Source organism: Heteronotia binoei, chromosome 11, assembly GCF_032191835.1.
Source record: "Heteronotia binoei isolate CCM8104 ecotype False Entrance Well chromosome 11, APGP_CSIRO_Hbin_v1, whole genome shotgun sequence".
Taxonomy (NCBI): Eukaryota; Metazoa; Chordata; class Lepidosauria; order Squamata; family Gekkonidae; genus Heteronotia; species Heteronotia binoei.
The window spans coordinates 47779263-47799696 of record NC_083233.1 but is presented as its reverse complement, the minus strand read 5'-3'; the positions used below and the strand labels follow the sequence as shown (position 1 = coordinate 47799696).

Here is a 20434-nt window from a genome sequence, read left to right as displayed (position 1 = left end):
ATAATTAGGGTTGCCAAATCCAATTTAAGAAATATCTGGGGACTTTGGGGGTGGAACCAGGAGACATTAGGGGTGGAGCCAAGATCAAGGCTGTGAACTCCATAATTGAACTCCAAAGGGAGTTCTGGCCATCACATTTAAAGGGATGGCACACCTTTTCAATGCCTTCCTTCCATAGGAAATAATGAAGGATAGGGGCACCTTCTTTGGGGGCTCATAGAATTGGACCCCCTGGTCCAATCATTTTGAAACTTGTGGGATATTTTGGGGAGAGGCACTAGATGCTGTACTGAAAATTTGGTGCCTCTACCTCAAAATAACAGCCCCCCAGAGCCCAAGATACCCGCGGATCAATTCTCCATTATGTTCTATGGGAATAAATCTCCATAGGGAATAACAGAGTTCCCAGCAGACATTTCCCTTCTCCCGCTTTCTGACGACCTTGAAGCGGGGGGAGGGCCTCCAAACCGGGGGATCCCCTGCCCCCACCTGGGGATTGGCAACCCTAGATACAATCTAAATAATAACATTACAATTTCAACAGTTTTTGTTTGTTTGTTTTGTTTTTCTACGCACCAGAATAGTAACACACCTTTATCAAAGAGTCAAGTAACCTTTAATGGCATACAGCACACACTTTTCTCTTTCGCCAAGCCTCCTGTTTACAAACTGTTGTTTCAGCCATGAATCACAGATTTGCTATTGGTCAGTGTGGCACATTCCCACCCCCCAGGAAGTTGTATGCAGACGTGGAGAAACCGCCTGCAATAGATCTTACAAAAAAAGCAATAAACACAAATAAGATTCCTTCAGGGAGTTATCAGATAGGAGGCCAAAGGCTGAGTGCCTTCTGGCCCTTGAGAGACTGTGCTGTACGTGTCAGCTGTTGCCTTGAGTCGGGGGTCATGTTGCAAGGGGTGGCAGCAACCACAGTGAGGAGACTGAAGGCCCTGGAGACCTTGAGAGATCTGGTTCAGCAGGGCTTCTTTTTGGCCATGGCTTCTCAGGGGAAAAGCACAGCTACCACGTCCAGGGTGGCCAGGTGTTGAGCAGGGATTACAATATGCCTCCCCATGGCACACTTCATTGCCTCCTCAACATGGTGGGCTGGCAGTAACCCTGAGCAACCTCTGAACTGACTCACCAAGGCCTCTGTGCAAACAAAAGGAAGATCAGACGTTAAGTAATGATTGACCAGCTCCTTTGCAGGATCATCCAGAGGAGCAGCACCCTTCAAATTAAAAACAGAAGTGTTTTTAAATCTAACCTCAGCTGTCTGCCTCTGCCTGAGGGAAAGGATGCATTGATTGGTAGGCACAGGCAAAGAGAGGAAAGGCTGTGGACTCCATTGGATTGGATGTGCTGAATTGGGGGCTCATTTGCTCCAACGTGACTTGATTTTGCAATTGGCTTGCAAGAGCAACACTGTGGTCTTATGCCTCAGCCTGCTCATTAGCAGCCAGCTTGCCAAGGCCTATCCTGCTCATCTCCCTTTTCCTTTTTCTGCATGACCTGCCACTAATGTTCCCTCTAAGCTGAGTTAGTGTGAGCTAGTTCACAGTTTTTTAGCCTTCAACTCACACATTTTTGTCTTCTCTCAGGAAAAATGACCCCAGAGCAAACTAATTTATGCAGTAGCCATATTGCTTGCTCACAACTTTAATGCCAGTAGCTCACAAAGAATAGCTGCTCATAAGACTCCGTGGTTAAGAAGGAGCATTGCCTGCCATACCTGATGCCTCTAGCTGATCAACTCTAGCATCACAGAAAGTTACTGGAGCTCTGGCAAGAAACTTAGGACCTAACTACAAATCATGTTTTCCATGGTTCTTTCCCAATTAAGTACAATCAAACATGCAGTGCAAATCTCATATTGGGAACTAAATCCCAAGCAGCCATGGCCTCAATGTGGGCTGGGATTTTGGTAGAGAGACAGTTTGGTGTAGTGGTTAAGTGCACAGACTCTTCTTTTTTTTTGGGGGGGGGGGGAGTATTTTTGTATATTTGGGGGGGGGGTACTTCTGCACCTGAAACTGAAAGTCATGTTGACCTCTGATGACTGACCCCTAATAGGGGCCTGGAGGATATTCAGAGAGATGGCTGAATAGATCCTGCTGTCTTCTGAACTGAGTATTTCAAAGAAGTCTTCCGTTCAAGCACTAACCACAGTTGACCCTGCTTAGCTTTTGAGATGATGATGGAACTCACATTACACATTCAATCATGAAGAGTTGGGAAAAGCATAATATGTAGCTAAACTTTTAGCTGCAATTCTGGAATCCACAAGCAACCTGTGTAAATTGTGTACACTACTGTTTCAGAGGCTTTCAGAGGACTGAATGGACAGACAATCCACAACCCCAGCTTGTTTGCTTCTATCTAAAACCGTCTGTCCATGTCTGCTTGTCTGCATACCTACCAACCATTTAATTTTATCCCACCTTTCCTCCAGGGAGCTCAGAATGGTATACTTGATTGCCCTGTTCATTTTATCCTCACAACAACTCTTGTAAAGTAGGTTAAGATAAAAGAGAGTAATCCCCATATAGTTTGTGGCTGAATGGGGATTTGAACCCAGGTCTTCCCTGGTCTAGTCTCACACTCTAACCACTGTATTGAGAAGTTGCAGGGGGAAATAGCATCATGGACCAGGCCCTGGCCCTAGCATTCCCATTCACTGCATGTTGGAAATTACCAGAAAGTTCTCAGGGAGTGTCAGGTCACTGAGGATATTCTCAAGAATGAACTAGTCATCATTTCAGTTGAGAATATTCCAGGACTGATTTTCTAACACTGTTGCTCCAGGACATAATTCAAAGACAACCCAGCCTTTTGAGATAACAGGTTGGTTCCCACTGGCTGCTTGAGTTGGGGAGGGGGATCAGTGTTGATGGAAAGGTTCGCCCCTCTCACTCTCCAACATAATTCATCCTCCCCATTTGGTTGTGTTGATGAGGAGGTGTAGGACAAAAGTGATAGGTTCACACAGGTTTCAAAAAAGGCTGGTATATCCAAGGCAAAGTGGCCACTCAACTGGGAGTGGGGATGCTTGGCTACAAGGGGAAAATCCGCTAGTGATTTTCAGTCTGGTGACCATTACACAAAACTCGTGCTTCTTCCATTCTTCTGTCTGTTTCACTTCTCTCTTTTTGCTTAACTTTTGCTGGAAAAGAACTGTGCTCCAGATGTTTGGCTCTCAGCCAGGGGCTCCTAGCCAGTTCTATTCTGCTGGGATCAGCAGAATGTTTTGCTATTGCATCACAGAGAGAAGAGCATGACTGTGTGAGAGCCCCAAATTGAAAGCAGCCATTACTGGGATAGACAAAGAGCTACCCCAGCTTGTGGGGCAAGTGGCCGCCCTGAGCCACTTGTGGGAAGGGCGGGATATAAATCCCAAATAAATAAATAAATAAAAAAATTCTTCGGATAATAGGGTGGGGTAAACATCTCTCGAAACTGACTAGACACTGTAGGGATATTAAGTCAACAGCACAGCTTAATGTGCAAATGACTTTGCAGTATTGTTTGGTTCATAACGGAATACTGAGGACAAAGGGATCCAAGCCTATAAGAAACATGTGAGTTATGTTGTTTCCAGGCACTTTAAGAAAATGAACAGAAGTTTGTATCCTTTTTTTTGAGCTTATGCAGATCAGTTAATAATAAATGAATAAATAAAAATAGATACAACCAATAGTTCTGTAATAGATCATCCAGCGTTATTATTTACTTCATTCATACCATGCCTTTCTTCACAATGGGGATCCAAAGCTATTTACTTTGATTTCCTGTCCTCCATTTTATTCTCACAACAACACTGTGAGATAAGTCAGGCTAAAGGTATGCACGGTGGGCTAAATGGTGAAGCATCTGCTTGGCATGCAGAAAGTCTCGGGTTCAATCCCCAGATCACCAGTTAAAAGGGATCACGTGGTAAGTGACATGAAAGACTTCCATCTGAGACCCTGGAGAGGTGCTGCCAGTCTAAGTAGACAATGCTGACCTTGATGGATCAATTCAGTAGATGGCAGCTTCACATGTTCACATGTACAAGACTGACCCAAGATTACTCAGCAATATTCCATCACAGTGAACCTGTGTCTCCCAGATGCTAGTTCAACATCCTAAATACTATACCTCACTGGATGTCAGAACATGAGAATAATTTCCATGAAGTGACCAACATCTGTTGCAGCACAATAAACAGGAGTCTTGTGGTACCTTATGCTTTTTATTCCAGAATAAGATTTCATGGACTAGGACCCACTTGTTAGGTGCTATGTAAATGGAATGTCTGCATATTGGGGAATCTATTCATAGCCATAGCATCTGAATACGTGGGTTCTAGTCTACAAAAACTATTGCTGGAATACATTTTGTTTGTCTGTAAACTGCCACAAGATTTCTGCTTAATTTTGATAGAGCATAAGATTTTGCTTCACAAAAAAACTCTTAATTGGGAAAAACAGAAAAGATTAATCCTTCTTTCCACAAAAGCTGTGTTGAAAGGGCATAAATACCAGCCAGAGACATCTTTGACTTCAGTCTGTAAAGCTGCCTGCATATTTAGCTCTTGAGTGGCTATATTATCTAGGAATATAGGTATTGGTACCCATTGCTGCTGTAATGCTTTAATAATATTATAGATTAAATTATTTTTATCAAGTTTTTCATGCAATAGTGTTCGCTGTTCCAACAAGGCACATGCACGCATGCTTATGAGTTAGAGAGAATTCTTAGTCTGCCTAAGCAAAAGATTACTCACATCTCAGACCAGTGTTTGCAGAGTCACATTCAAGCGCAGCTCTGATCCCAATACTTTCAAGACTGAAATGCAAAGTGGACTATAACCAGCAAGGCTTTACAGACTCTTATGCTGACACTTAACAGAATATTATTGTAATGAACAATAACAAAAGTGAGCATATGAATGCAAAATACAGCACTTTAGTATTTTTTATGGCAAAAGGAGTTCTTTTAAGCTGGTTTTGCACAATTCCCCTACTTTGTACCCATCAACTAAGGATAGCACTTCATGCAGGTGAAGTTGGTTTTAAGCCCTAAAAACTTCCGACACAATATATCTCTTGGTCTTTATGGCTCCACAAGACTCTTGGTTGCGTCAGCTGCAACAACTACCCCTCTGGAATCCATCATTCATAGCACTGAAGCTGATACCCTGCTGATGGCTAACAGCAAGTGCATCCTACCATGATAATTAACTGCAAATTAACAAATTAGCTCAGGAAATGCCTGTTTCTTACAATACATCTACAGCTTGTCACTTAATCCTTGGGGAAAGCAATGTTTATATCCTGACATTCAAAACAAAATTACTAGACCTAGCTGATGCCACTACTAACCAGCATCTGACTGGCCTGGCTATCCTCTTTCTAATTGCCATGTTTGATGACGCCATTTATTTATTTAGAATTCTTTCAAGAATGTAGTAATACAAGCTAGGACAAAACTTGAAAAACTGGCCATCACCTCCCAGTGGTAGGAGATGAATGTCCTAGTGCCTGTCCATGGAGTTGCTTGGCAGCTGTCCTCTATGTCCTGCCTCTGATTGAAAGAGGAGTCTGGTCTGACCTGCAGGTTCATGATAGGACTACAGCATGCTTTGCCATCTCCCCCTCCCCTCCAAACTCTTCCTGACTCTGACCTCCTGTGCTAGTCCACTCCAAGGCTGACCTTGTTGCTGGTTTTTTTCCTTATCTGCTGCAATTCTCTGCAGAGCCTTGGGAAGTCCTTCCCTGTAAAGCCTTCAGCCTGGATTCCACTCAGAATATCTTTGTTCTATAATCTGGTTTCCATGATGCTGTACTTGGACTGCTATTTAGCTAGCCATCATGTTTCATCACAGGCTCACTGCTAGAAAAGTTAATGCAGCCATGAGGGAACCTGGTTGTATTTAGCATCTGACGACACACAAAGTGCATTTTACTCTAGTTTGTGTAATGGTTAATGAGTGGACTCTTATCTGGGAGAACCGGGTTTAATTCCCCACTCCTCCACTTGTAGCTGCTGGAATGGCCTTGGGTCAGCCATAGGTCTGACAGAGTTGTCCTTGAAAGGGCAGTTGCTGTGAGAGCTCTCTCAGCCTCACCTACCTCATAGGGTGTCTGTTGTGGGGGGGGGAGGTAAAGGAGACTGTGACTGCTCTGAGACTCTGAAATTCAGAGTATAGGGCGAGATATAAATCCAATATCTTCTACATCTGCAACTGAGAAGTAGTGAAAATGGTTTCATCTCATGGCTGTAGGCTGCCCTAAACTGGTTTCCCTGCAGTTGTGCACATTACATTAAGGATAATAGCTGCAGCCAAATGATGCAGGCTTCTGGTCTGTAGTGCTCTGCTTCTCTGAATTCCTTCCCACTCCATTCAGCTGCCTTTTGCCTAGGTATTTGGGATACCAGCTGGTAACCATGTTGTTATTGGAAGGCCATTCATGCTTATCATTTACTGTATATGTGGAGTACATATGTTGGAAGTCACGTCTTTGAGACAATCAATGGCATCCTCAGTCAAATAAAAGACACCATATAAAAGTTTTCAGTGAATAAAAGCTTTACACTCCCTGTAGGGCCTCAGAAGTGATACTGTTGTCTTCATCTCTTCCCAAAATCAGTCCCAAAGAAGAGGAGCCATTCCAGGAACAGTCCTGGTCTCTCCCCTTTTATCACATAGCAAATGGAGGGCACCACCAACTTGGCAAATGAATAGCCAGATCTGAACTGTCACATGGGCTTATGGGAGAGGGGTGGCAAGTGGCAGCCGCTGGACTAAACCAGCTGCCCAGGCCAAAGCAGCATTCATGTGTGTGGGTGTGGTGCCAGACCTAATCTCCAGTCCTCCCTCCATCTCCACATTCAGAGGGGATCAACTCCTGAATCTCAGTGCCAGGGAAGGCCTCAGCCTCTATGCCCTATTTTTGGCATTCCAGAGGACTGGTTGACCACCGTGTGAGACAGGATGCTGAACTAGATGGACCACTGCTGTGATCCAGTGGGGCCCCCACTCTTCTTATGTTCTTAATTGTGCCAAAGGGCAGAGAAGATCTTCAGTCCATTCACAGGACCGTTGACCAGAAGGATATGCCGGATATCTGCTTTGCGCCTGGGAAGCCCCTAGGGAGCGCCAGTCTCTTCTTTACCCCCTGGTGTTGTTGTTGTTCAGTCGCATATGCAGGGTGACAATATACATCCTTATATACCCCCTGGTAGGCCAGTGCAAACAACCAGCTGGCCCAATGTGGCTACAATGATAGTGCAGCAAGTTATTCGTGTCTACTTATTCTAGCCTTTTCTGGCGAATGACCAGAACCACGACGACGAAGCGGGTCGACTCTTGGCTCAGGCTTGCTGGGCGGGACGAAGTTGGCTGAGCAGCCGGAGCGGCGCCACCTCCTCCTCCCACTCCACGTGGCTGGGCTGCCTTCTTTGTTTATCCGGCGGCGGGCTGGTGGGTTTGAACTTCGTTCGCCCAGCCCACGGAGGCGTGTCCCAGGCTCAGTTCAAGCTTCCTCCCGGCCCGGGAGAGGCGAGGCTATTGCGAGAGAAGCGGAGTGGCTCTGGATCGCCAGTCTGGATGCCGCCAGGATGGCACAGGCAACCCCGAACCAGCCCTACTTCCGATCCGACAGCAGCGACTCTGCCGCCCACATGCTGGGCGACGGGCCACGGGCCGAGAAGTACTGTCGGAAGAAGCGCTGCAGCCCAGTCTGGCTGGCGGTGGCCGCCATGGGCATCCTGGCCCTGCAAATCGCCTCCACCACCGGCCTCTTCGTTTACTTCACGATGTCCATCTCCAAGGTGAGGGATGCGGGGAACCGCGATCCTCAAAGCGCTTAAGCCCGAGGGGGAGAAGATGCCCCAGGCGCTCCCACGGCGTCCTGGAAAGTCGCATGTTTAAGGCGGGAGGCCGGTTTAATCTTGCCAAGGGTAAGAAAACAAAACAGGACTGGAGGGAGGGAGGGAGCGAGAGAGAGATCGTCTGCGGCCAGTGGCTCCTGGCCTCGACTTGTTACGGCAGAAGGCGAGAATTCGGACAAACGCGGGGTGGCCGATTTGGGCATCCTTTTCTCTGGCAGCAGAAAGCCACGAGAGCTCCGTCCGCCTGCCGGAGCCTATAACGCCCCCTCCCCTGCTTTTGTCCCACCTGGAGTTGTTTCCGCCGGAACTCCAAGCGAGCCCTCTTTTGCTGGCGGGGGGCGGGGAGGAGCTCTTGGGTTCGGCAGCAGCAAGACTGGCTTTCAGCAGCTGTGCTGGAAATTGCAGCCCAAGCAGTACGAGTCAAAGCACGTTTACTCTAAAGTCAGTCCCGCGGCGGGCAATGGGATTTGCTCCTCAGCGAGCGGGTTTGAGGTGAAGAGCGCTCTTGAGTGCCTCCCCCTCGCCCACCTTGCCTGCCAGCCCGCCAGCCCTTGATTTGATGGCTCCTTAGAAACTAGCGTGAAGAACCGGCCTGCTGACGAGCTCCTCAGGCTGCCTGGCTGGCTGCTGAGAGGGGATTCTTTGCGCCGCTGGGAAGGAGCTGAGTGGGGGGGGGGGGGGGGAGGGTGCAGTTTGCAGACTTGCGATTGCCGGCCCCACACAGGAACCCCCAGCGGTGTTGTCGTAGAGATCTTGTTTTCAAGGGCGCCCTGGTGGATGGGGTCAGCGGCACAGGCGGGGCGGGCTAAAGCTCCGTCCTCCCCCCGCTCCAATGGGCTGAACGATGAAGCTGTTTGGAGCGGCAGCCATCCGGAAGGGAGAGGAGGCATGTTTAGAATCAGAGCTGTCTGTTCCCCTCCAGTCTTGCTTTCCAAGTATTTTGACTGGCTGGGCCAGGATCGCTGTGCTGACCTGAGCCAGGAGCAGAGGAATAAACAGCCCAGTGGGAAAGGAAAAACAAAATCGCGCGGCTCCCACAACCTTCCACCCCCCCCCCCCCGTCCTTCCTTAGAGGAAAAACAACAATGAACAGAAAAGGCTCGGTTTCCCTGGTTCAAGACCTGGTTGCAAGCCTGGTTTGGGGAGGTTGCTGGCCGAATCGGATTAAGAGCTTGCAGTTTTTAAAAACCTGGCTCTTTAATTTGAAGAGATAAACCAAAGGCAATTGCTCTGCTCAACATTTAAGACCAGAGTAAACATTAAGAACTTTACAGTTTTGAAATCTTCAGGTTTTCAGATTGCTGGAGATACCCTGGAAGGTGATTTTCCAAGGTCTGCAGTAGAAACTGGCAGCCCAGTTTATACTGAATTTGCTGAGTGAGAAAGTGCCCTCAGCTCTGCATGAGACACATAAAATGTCCTCAAGTGTCAATTTGGTTTATCCAAAACACAAATAGACTAAATAAACCATAGAAAGACAAACAATTTAGTTTTGCATTTGCCTTATGTTGTGCAATAGTAACTGTTTTTAGTCCCACTGCTTCCCTTGGGAAAATGCAGAGGCACAGTACTTTAGTTAGACTGCTTTTTGCAGAAATTTGTCTTCAAGCATCTTTTAGAAGGGATACAAAACCGCTATAGGTGACACACGATTTCTTTTCATTACCCACATCTGCCCTTTGAAAGGAAAAAAAATGTATTTACTTGCAACAAAAGCTGCTGTCTTTTACATTCTGTTTGGACATTTAAAACATTCCCACATATGTGCAAGGAATATATGGGAAGCTCAAAGTTGCTGCAGTCTTCTCCTCCTTGGCCTCATTTTTGCGAGGCTGGGAGAATATTAGGTTTAGTTGAATGGGATCTTTCACAGTTGCATTTTGAGCTATCAACCCTTTGGGAAGGAATCATCAGCAGACACATCCTATCAAAATTCCTATCAAAATTGAGAAGGAACAGACTACAGGTTATAGCAAAATGGATGCATGGAAGATGGGCTATTTTCTGGATCTGATTTATTCTGTTTTCTAAGGGGGTGGGGAGTTCTCATGAATCTTGAAGTCTTCACTGCTGTGTCATAATGTATGGGGGAGATCAAACCTTCCTTTCCAGAAGTGCCAGAAGGGAAGAACTGTTTCTCATCAATCAACAGTTAGTATTCAGGAGAGTTGGAGTGGACCAGATTCCTGAACAGGAGGAAACCACTGTAGACCAAGTGGATAAGGGTACCCAAGAATGTCTAGACAGGCAGATAAGAGCACAAATGAGGTTCTGCAAACACTGATCAATGACTTCTGGTGGCAAAGGTGGGGACCAGCATCTGAAGGCTGAGATACTAAGGTATATTAATGAATGGGGATGTTACCGCCAGGGGTTCCTGGATAGTTGGGCTGAGCTAAGGCTCAAACACTACAGTCCATCAGTTCAAGTGAAAGAAAACCACAGACTGTTCTGTTCCCCTGTGAAAGGTTGTGGCTGCCCAAGTGCATCCTAATAGGAAAGGCCTTTGGTGAAAGAGGCCCAGGTTACAAATGGGAGAGATCTGATGTGAAAAAGCTGCATCAGGTGAGATGCTGGTGAGGCAGGGGAACATGTTGTGTCTGTCATCTTCAGTGGCCTGCCTTGTGTGTGAATCTTTTGTAAAATAATTAACCACAGTGGGGGAAAGCATTTCCTTGTAGCTTCTTTGAAATGGCCCTTAAAGCTTTTGTGCATATTGTTGGCAACCTGCCACTCAACCTTGGGATATAAAAAGCTGTCTGTTTTGTTTCCTGCATGCCTGTAGGGCCATAGCATTGCCCCCCCTTTTCTAAAGGACAGGTACTGTCCACCTTTAATAGAACTGCACCAGGCTGAAAGTCATAGGAGGTTTTTGCCAGCATAGAACAGCCATGACTAGTAGAGCTTCCATGGCTGACCTCTGCCAGTTGCTTGCCTACTGAAAACATGAAGCCTCCATACATAAAACATAGGGGCCGCATTGATCTCTGAAAGTCAGTGGCTAGGGAGGTCTTTTAGTGCAGAATCACTGCGAATATTTGGTGTATATTCTCATCAAACCAAGAATCAGACAAGACAGGTAGTTGACTCCAGTGAGGTGCTGGGTCTGCTGGCACTGAGCACCCCAGAAAACATGTGTGACGCATACAAAGTTCAAGGGTCCCTGCAGTAAGCCACTCAGCTCCCTGTACTGGCAGCCTCCACCTTCTTATCTAGCAGTGGCAAGACTAGTGGTGATTCTGCAGCAATCAGAGTTTGGTTTTTACAACTCTTGGGAAAAGATTGGCAAACAGGTATGTGTTTTGTTGCCAGATAAGGATGGGTGTGGCTCAGTTCCCTGAACTAAGCTTAATCTGGGTTTCATTTTTCTCTCAGCTGCAGGGTTAAGTTTCCAAAGTTGCGTGCAGGAAAGGGAGGAAGGGAAGTCCCCTACAGCTCAGGAGGAGCCTATTGCAGGCTGGGATGCTGCTCAGAAGAGGGGCGGTTACTGTCTTTGCTGCCTTCTCAAAGCCGAATGAGGCTGTGCTTACACATCTGTGTTGACCACTCCTTAATTGCTGTTTCAGCCATTATATCTTGCATGTAGAAATGACCACTGTCAATCAAGCACTTCAGACACATTTTTTTCTTTAAAATGGGAGGCTAGAGCAGCAACATTTGAGCAGCAACTATTTAGTGATGGCTAATTGGATCTTTCATGTACAGAAGCAGTATGCTTGAGAATACTAGTTGGTTAGTGTAATAACAGGGAGGGCTGTTGCATTCATGTTTTGCTTGTTGCTTTCCTAGGAGCATGCTATTTGTAAGACACAAGACCTTTAATCTGATTCTGCAGGATTCCTTGTGTATCAGCCCCGAGCTTGGGGGAGGGAGGAGAGATCAAGTCACGTAGGTGGTGTTAACATTGATCACCAATGTAGTGTTTCATTCTTTGTACTAGTTACCCTAACAATAATTTGCTTCATGCCTTCAATGCCTTGGAGTTTCTGATCCACTACTGTAGATCCTGCAGCTGCTAAAAAGACAGGCTCCCTGCTAGGAAAAAGGTGACAACCCCATCAGTGTGTGTGTCCAGCTCTTGGGAAGAAAGTACTACCCTCTCATCCTTTCTCACACACATCCAGCCTGATCTCTGTCCTCTACCATATTATTTTCCTATCTCTTTGACCATGAACTATGAGCCTGTCTGTGCAACATGCTGAACAGAAAGGCAAGCAGGAATTAACTGTAAACATGTTGCCACCTCCAAGGGAATGAATGAAGATTAGCACTGGCCAGGGAGTCTCAAGGGAGGGAGCACTATGAATGTCTGAGATGCGGCACATGTAAGATTGGTAGAAAATGGCATTGAGGTTGAAATTGTGTACAAAGTTCTTGATAGGTGGTTTAAAAAGTAAGAATATGGACTGGGAGGGGGGAGTATGCAAAATTGAGTTATTGAGTAACAGAATGAGAGAGAGAGGAGCGAAGTGCTCTGACTAGATGAGACAATGTGACTGAGATGCAAGATACAAGGAAGTTAAGAAAGGGGTTTTGTTGCTGTTCTTTTTACATTCAGCTAGGTTAGGTAGATACTCTGACCTGGATAGCCCAGGCTGGAGCCCAGTCTCATCAGATCTCAGAAGCTGAATAGGGCTGGCCCTGGTTAGTACTTAGATGGGAGACCAGCAAGGACTCCAGGGTTTCTACCCAGAGGCAGATGAACTACCTCTGACCACTCTTGCCTTGAAAACCCCAAGGGGTGGCTGTAAGTTGGCTGCAACTTGGTGGTGCTTTACACATATAGATTAGGTAGCTGCCATTTTTACAAAGTAAGATAGGAAGTAAAGATACTAGGGATATGATCAGGAAAGGTTAGGTTTATTGTATATTTTGAACTCCTTACGATTCTTAAAATAAAGTTTGTTTGTATTCATTTTCATTTATAAACATGTATGGTCCTAGAGAGCTCTACTCCTGCTTCCACAGCCACCTGGGCCAGCCAGGAGCCTCAAGAGTTCTAAACCTGTTACCAGAGGCTTTTCAGCTTCCCAGGTTCTTCTCTAAGGTTATCTGCAAGCTCTCAGTAAGTAACTCCAGGCAACACAAGATAGGAAATGGTCCAGTTTAGTAAACTACTCAGGTTATAAAGAGTGTATTGTAAATAAAGGCAAATAAAAGGAAGACTCTTGGTTATCAGATGCAGGTTCACCACACAGTTCAGGAGCAATGCTTATACTTGTTCAGGTGGGTAGTCATGTTGGTCTGAAGCAGTAGAACAAAGTTTGAGTTCAGCGGCACCATTAAGAACAAAGTTTTATTCTGGGTGTAAGCTTTCAAGTACACACTTCTTCAGATACAATGAAACAGAAGTCACCAATCTTTCCATATAGATAGGTGAGGAGGATGTTTCTAGGAAGGGCCAATTAGAGTCAAGATGCATAAGTAACTGAGCAGTAAATATAGCTAAGACTGGATGAAGGCAATTGGTAAGTCCTGTGAATAGCAACAATGGCATACAGTGTAATGAAGTTTATTACAAAAGATGTTAGAACTGAATGATGCTAGCATGTGTAGCGAGATAAGAAACCAATATCTCTTGTTAAGCCCTGAGGGTTCCATTGTCTTGAGTTGTGTAATAATTTGTAACTCATCAGTCTCCCATTCTAGTCTGTTTCTGAAGCCCCTTTGCAATAAAACAGCTACTTTGAGGGGCCCCATTGAATGTCCTGGAAGGTTGAACTGTTCTCCTACAGGTTTCTCAGTTTTGTGATTCTTGATGTCAGATGTGTCCATTTATCCTTTGATGTAAAGTCTAACCTGTTTGCCCTATGTAGAGAACTGAAGGACATTGCTGGTATTTAATGGCATATACAATGTTAGAGGACGAGCAAGTGAATGAGCCTGAGATGGTGTAGTTGATATTGTTAGGTCCAATGATTGTGTTGTTTGGGTGTATGTGCCAGCAAAGTTGGCATCTGGGTTTATTGCAAGCCTTCTAGTACCAATGTCCATGCTCAGATTAGATGTTGTATTATTGTGGGTGAGGAGTTGTTTAAGATGGGGGGTGGGCTGTCTGAGAGCAAGAAAAGAGAACTGTCATTGTCCAGTAGAGGCTGTAAGCTGCTGCTGATGTGTTGAACTCTTTTGAGCTGAGAGTTGTATGTAACCACCAGTGGTGTTCTGTTTATGTCTCTTTTGGGCCTGTCTTATGGTTGGGGGGATTGAAAGAGGCAGGGAAATAGATGACACTTCAGTGAGGGAACTCTCACAATGTCCTGAGAGGAAGCATCTCTCATTATATCAGTGTCTTGAGTTCAGAGACAAGGGAGGCCTATATTAGAAGGTGTCAGACATCTTGCTGCCCTTCCTGGGCTGGGTGGTTGGGGACAGCTCATCAGTACTGAGCAGAGATAGTCTTCCTTGCCCTTCAGTGGGTCATATTTTGGCCTTGGTCAGGACTCAGCATTGTCTGGAGGGAAACGGTGTGCTGACTCAGCCTCTCTAATAACCAGCAGGCGTGTCTGTGGCCCAGCTCTGGTGCTCTCTCTCGAGCAAGCTCTTGTTTCTAAACACAAATGCACGCAGAGTTCATTTCACAATGCCTGACCCAGTTCCTCAGGGCTTACTGAAGCAGTGGGCTGAATGCCCAGTTTAAACCACAGTGAGTCACTGCATTTCTGCTCCATACTCAGCAGATACAGACTTGCTTCTCTTGGGTCTTTATTGCCTTCATTTGTTTGGCAAAAACAACTACCCTCTTAGCACTTCCAGCTAGCAAATGGAGGGGGATTTTCCTGAAAGGGGGACAAGAGTGGCTACGGCCTCATCTCTGGGATATATGGTCTGATTTGGGAATATGTAGTGGGCCTCATAATGCCCTATTTAACCCTTGGCTGAACGCCAATTGGTCAGGCCAGAGGCTGCAGCTGTCACGGTCAGTACTTAACTTACAGCCAGCTGCAAGGCAGAGACTGAAATTGGTTACAGGCAGTATATTTGCATACATACTTGTTCATTAATTTGCAAAAGGCAGAATTGAAAAATCTCACCTAACTCTCTGACAAGGCAATTGCCTGCGGGCAGGAAATTGCTCCATGCCTATGCATCAGGGGATGATCTTTCCCTGGTGTAAAGTGCTGTATATTGAAAGATACCATTTTTATCCAGCAGTGGCTTCAATGGAGGGTAGAGTGGGAGGCGGCAGCCGGTCCCATCAACAAGCAGGCATCACCCACCGCTAACTGACTCCTTCCTTCTCCTCTCTTTTTGCTTAGCTGAAAGCCCAGGCCCAAGGCAGCTCCGAGGAGGGGCACTGCCTCCTGCTCCTCAGCCGAATGCAGGAACTTTCAGACCTGGATGAGCTGATCGGCAACCAGTCATGCCTCAAGCTGGCCAGCAACATCAAGGCCTATGTTGCCATGGTGAGCCTTGGGCTGGGAAGATTGTTGCCCCAGAACTGGGAGTGTAGCGATAGAAGAGTGGGCTCCATTTGAGCTGTTTAGCTACCTTTCCACCCTCTTCTTTCTGGTAAATTAATACCAGCATTCTCAAAATAATTTGCAGAGTTCAGAAGTATCACATTTGGGTGTTGACCAGGGCATAAGAGCAACCTCCCTTCACCCCAACGATGATAGGTAGGGTTGCCAATTCCTAGTAAGAAAATGCCTGGTGATTTGGAGGTGGAGCTTAAGGCTTTAGAGACAGGAGGGACCTCAGAAAGTATAATGCCATAGAATACATCCTCCAAAGCAGCCATTTTCTCCAGGAGAACTAATCTCTGACATCTGGAGAGGAGTTGTCATTCCAGAAGATCTCTAGGTCTCACCTGGTGATTAGCAACCCCATAGGGGAGAAGGCATCACAAATTTGATGGCCAATAGTGTGCCTACTGAAATAAACTGTGCCCCAACTGTTTCATTTTTGTCTCAAAGCCCAATTAAAATTGTGAGACCAACATCCTCCCTACTCATCAAGTATGTCAGTTTGGGATTACTAGAACTGAAGGAACATTCTCTGTGCTTGTCTTTCCTTCCAGGTGACGGACAGCATTATTCGTAAGAGTGCTCAGACTGGTGAGTCAAAACAGGGAAAGTTGGGCAGGATGGCTCCATAGGAAAAACCATTGCAGGATTCAAATAAAGGGGGGCAAACAGGATTCAAAGGAAATTTGGGCAAAAATGCCTGTTTGCAACATGAGGGCAGGGCAAGATAAGTTCTGCTTGCACAAACCTAAGACTGGCCACACCACGGCTGGCAGGTTGGGGGCAGGGGAGAGAGGCAGTTCTTCTGCCATGTCCTGGAAAGGATTCTGTCCCCACAATCTGTGCCCCCTTTTTATCCTCTGGCCTGAATTTCCAAACACAAAAGCCAATGGTGATTGGCAAATTCCTCCTCCCCCACCCCCCACAATCAAGCTATGACCAGCTGGAGTACTTTGAGAAAGCAGCAGTTCCATTCTGCTTCAAGGAAGATCACATCCTGACCCGAAAGGCATTAAGTCCCCTGAGGCAAGTAGATGAACAAAGGCTGGCTTCTCTCAGGGATGGAGGATTTGCTAACCAGGGATGAATCCTGATTCCTCCACAGCACTTGAGCTATTCCCACCTCCCCCATCTCATGCAACTTGTCCTTCCTTAATTTCCAACACAGAAAGGTTGAGATCTGTCTGTCTTTTGCTGCAGATACTTCAAACAAGCCCACCAACTCTTCTGGTGGACAGCTGATGATCAGGCAACCAGGCAGCAAACCTTCAGCACACCTCACACTCAGGGGGTGGAAGCCATCCCAGGCAGGTGAGTGACAATTTGAAACCAAAGTGGGGGTGGTCTAAGGGGGTCAAGTGGAGACCACAAGCCCATGCCTGTGTAGACCTCTCTCATTCACAGATGTTATAGGATCATAGAGTTGGAAGGGACCTACAGGGTCTAGTTCAACCCCCTGCACAATGCAGGAAATTCACAAATACCTCCCCCTAAATTCACAGGATCTGCATTGCTGTCAGATGGCCATCTAGCCTCTGTTTAAAAACCTCCAAGGAAGGAGAACCCACCACCTCCTGAGGAAGCCTGTTCCACTGAGGAACCGTTCTAACAGTCAGGAAGTTCTTCCTAATGTTGAGCCAGAAACTCTTGATTTAATTTCAACCCATTGGTTCTAGTCCTACCTTCTGGGGCCACAGAAAACAATTCCACACCATCCTCAATATGACAGCCCTTCAAATACTTGAAGATGGTGATCATATCTCATCTCAACCACCTCCTCTCCAGGCTAAACATGCCCAGCTCCTTCAATCTTTCTTCATAGGAATTGGTCTCCAGACCCCTCGCCATCTTCATTGCCCTCCTCTGAACCCATTCCAGCTTGTCTATATCCTTCCTAAAATGTGGTGCCCCAAACTGAACACAATACTCCAGGTGAGGTCTTACCAGAGCAGAGTAAAGTGAAACCATCACTTCACGTGATGTGGACACTATAGTTCTGTATAACTAGAAATTTCCTCAGTGTGTCAGTTTCCAGGCTTTCATGTTGCCCTAGCAGAGTCCCTGTCTCAACATCACAGAGGGTCTCTGGCTTTAGCCCACTTGTCCAGGTCACCCTCTACCCTCCTTTGCACTGCTGCTTCCACTGTTCCAAGGTAAGGGTGCCTTGCCAGGGGCTGGCCAGGGGTCAGTCAAGATCAGCAGCTGATTCTCCAGAGCAGCTGGCCAGATGGTCCTGGGAACTCACAAGCAGGGCAGGAAGGAGGTACCTTTGCTTAACTCCAATCCTTTGTGTGCATCTACACTGTTGCAGGGACCATCGCAAAGGTCAGTTAATGGATCTTCTTACTATGGGTTTGTTAGAAACAGCAGTAACAGAAATGAAGGCACGTAGATCCTTGTCAAGGCAGATGGTGCAGAAATGCTTTCTGTGGCTCCAGAAGGTAGGAACAGAACCAGCAGGTTGAAATTAAGTCAAAAGTTTCCGGCTCAACATTAGGAAGAACTTCCTGACAGAGCAGTTCCTCAGTGGAACAGGCTTCCTCGGGAGGTGGTGGGCTTTCCTTCCTTGGAGGTTTTTAAACAGAGGCTGGATGGCCATCTGACAGCAATGCGGATCCTGTGAATTTAGGGGGGGACGGTATTTGTGAATTTCCTGCATTGTGCAGGGGATTGAACTAGATGACCCTGGAGGCCCCTTCCAACTCTGAGTTCTATGAGGAGAGAGCTGCTCCTGGTTCACATGGAAATTAATAGAGGACAGCCCCCTCTGTACATAAGGAGAGTACCACTTTTCTCTTCCATACAGGGGTGCTTTCCAAGCTACCCCCACAAGGCTTCACTGCTTCAGTGGAAAGCAGACCTTAGCATGTAAATGGAGTGTGGGCTCTGAAGTAGCAAGGTCCCACCTTACAGAGGTACTGCTGTCATCCATCATGCAAATGCAGCCTATGCTCTGCATGGCTACACAGACATTGGCTTCCCTTTGACTCCTCTCTTTGTGTTTTCTTTGCAGGAAGCCCAAGCCTCTTTGGGGAGCTGCCTCAGTCCTGCCAGCTCCCAATTCCCTACTGGACCAGCAAAACCATGCATTCACACTTGCAGAACCTCACCTACCAGGACGGCATGCTGCACGTGAGCCAGGCAGGCAAATACTACATCTATGCCCAGATCTACTTCCACTACCCCACAGAAGGCATGGATTCCCAGGCCTTGGGCCATCAGCTGGTGCAGTGCATCAACCTCCAGAGCACCAATGGGCAGACCATCCCACTACTGAAAGGTGTGGGCACCAAATGCTGGGCACGGGATGCCACTTATGGGCTCCACGCTCTTTACCAAGGAGGCCTCTTTGACCTCAAAGCTGGCGATAAGCTCTTTGTGTCTGTCTCTACTCTGCACATCAACTACAACGATGAAGAAGGCACCTACTTTGGAGCCTTCCGTCTTGATGCATGAAGAAGTGGAGCCGTTTTGCAAAACAGTCTCCTGCTGGAAGGCGCCAGCTGTAGAGTTGGGCAGGTCATTACATTACCCCTTCCGCTTAGGAGTGAATGTATTGACATCTGAACCAGATGCACTGGCTTATCTCAACAGACAATGCCCTGTGTCAGGGCTCCTGCCTACTGTTGCTGCATAGCTTCATAGGCTCAGCATCTCAACATTTTCCCCGTTGTTAGTGACTCTCATCAAGATTGCTCCCCAGAGGCAAGAGACCTCTCAAGACCCAGTGGGAACATGGGCATCCTGGGTAGAGAGGACCATGAGAGTATCTTGCAGTCTGTGGCCATAGCAGGAACTTTAGGAGTCCTTGTTGCAAGACTCTGTTCTCTCTGTTGTTTGTCCACATGTGCTCGAGTGAAAAGAGGCACTGCTGGCAATGAATGGGCCATGAGGCAGTGCATGAGCCATGGAAAGCAGGTACTTTTTCTGCCAAGCAGCTAGAACTGGAGAAATAAGGAACTCCAGAAGCCTCATCCATCTAACAGATATGTAGAGGAATACTACACACTAGTCTCATGTCACTGTTTCTAGGCAGCTTGGTGCTTGGATTGAGGGCAAGAAAAGTGGCCTCTAAGAGGGCATCTTTAGGGGGCTTTTTTGGAACAGGACCTCACGCTGGCTGTCTTTCAAGTCTTGCCTATATGTGATTTGTTTTCTACTAATCCAGATCTTTCCAGGACTGTTTATTTAGAAGAGTGTGAAATTTGTCTCCCCATTGCACTAGGATCACTTCCTGAAGATCAGCCTGCTTTGGGTTGTTCACATAAGTGACCTTCTGACAGCTCTCAGGGCATTCAGGCAAGAATCACGCTGCTCTGCTTGCTTCAAGGAAGACAGAAAATTCACAGTGTCATTGCATTAGCAGGAATGTAGGTCAGTATGTCATCCATTGGCAGAGCCTGCAGATATCTGGGAGACTGGGGCACGCATTTCACTTCCTTTCCCTACAGCATATGGACCCAGGTACACACAAAACCCAACTCTCTCAGCACAGGGTGTGCCCCCAACTGGGATTCCAAACTTGCTCATGAGGCTGCACCAGTGCCTGGGCACAGTGAAGCTGCCATGGCTGGCTGACTCAGAGGAAAGGAAGCAGAGAAGCTGCCTGCGGCACCCTTTTGTATTATGCCCATTGAAAGCCAAAGTGGTCAACTACTTGAAAGAAGCTGTTCCCTTTAAAGCTGGATGAGGCAGGCAGAATCAGAAGCAAACTTATCTTCAAGTGCATCCAACTTGCTAGGGTCCTTAATGCCATTCACAAAATAATGGAGAAGCCAGTACATTTCAAGCAGTGGAATGAAATTCCCTGCCCCCTCCCACCAGTCCACAGACCTCCATGAGGAATAGCGGCTCATGGTGAACAGGGAATCTAAATTTGGGGAAGGGGGAATTGATGGAAATTGCCATTTTAGTCTGAAGCCAACCTTACAGTTGTCAACATAGGCAGGTATTATTATTTTATTGGGGAGGGGGCAGTCCATAGCAGTTAAACAACACTCACAGAAGAGCTAGGACGACGCCCAGGCTACATAAGCAATCAGGAAGGTTTGCAGGAAATACCCGGTAACATTTCCTCCTTCAGGGAGGTGGATCGA

The 20434-nt window shown here is 46.8% G+C and overlaps 1 protein-coding gene across 1 annotated transcript; it reads left to right on the top strand.

Annotated features, from left to right (window-relative positions):
* The first annotated feature begins 7565 nt into the window (after window positions 1-7565).
* Window positions 7566-19495, top strand: LOC132579495 (tumor necrosis factor ligand superfamily member 10-like). Its single transcript, XM_060249899.1, has 5 exons — window positions 7566-7815; window positions 15132-15278; window positions 15893-15929; window positions 16539-16649; window positions 18352-19495. The coding sequence occupies exons 1-5, from the start codon at window positions 7603-7605 to the stop codon at window positions 18792-18794; spliced, it is 951 nt and encodes a 316-aa protein (XP_060105882.1). The 5' UTR covers window positions 7566-7602; the 3' UTR covers window positions 18795-19495.
* The last annotated feature ends 939 nt before the right edge of the window (window positions 19496-20434 follow it).

Coding starts and splice junctions, on each gene's coding strand:
- LOC132579495 (XM_060249899.1), top strand. CDS start 7,603: ATGGCACAGGCAACCCCGAACCAGCCCTACTTCCGATCCGACAGCAGC. Junction 7,816..15,131: donor TCACGATGTCCATCTCCAAG/GTGAGGGATGCG, acceptor CTTTTTGCTTAG/CTGAAAGCCCAGGCCCAAGG. Junction 15,279..15,892: donor TCAAGGCCTATGTTGCCATG/GTGAGCCTTGGG, acceptor CTTTCCTTCCAG/GTGACGGACAGCATTATTCG.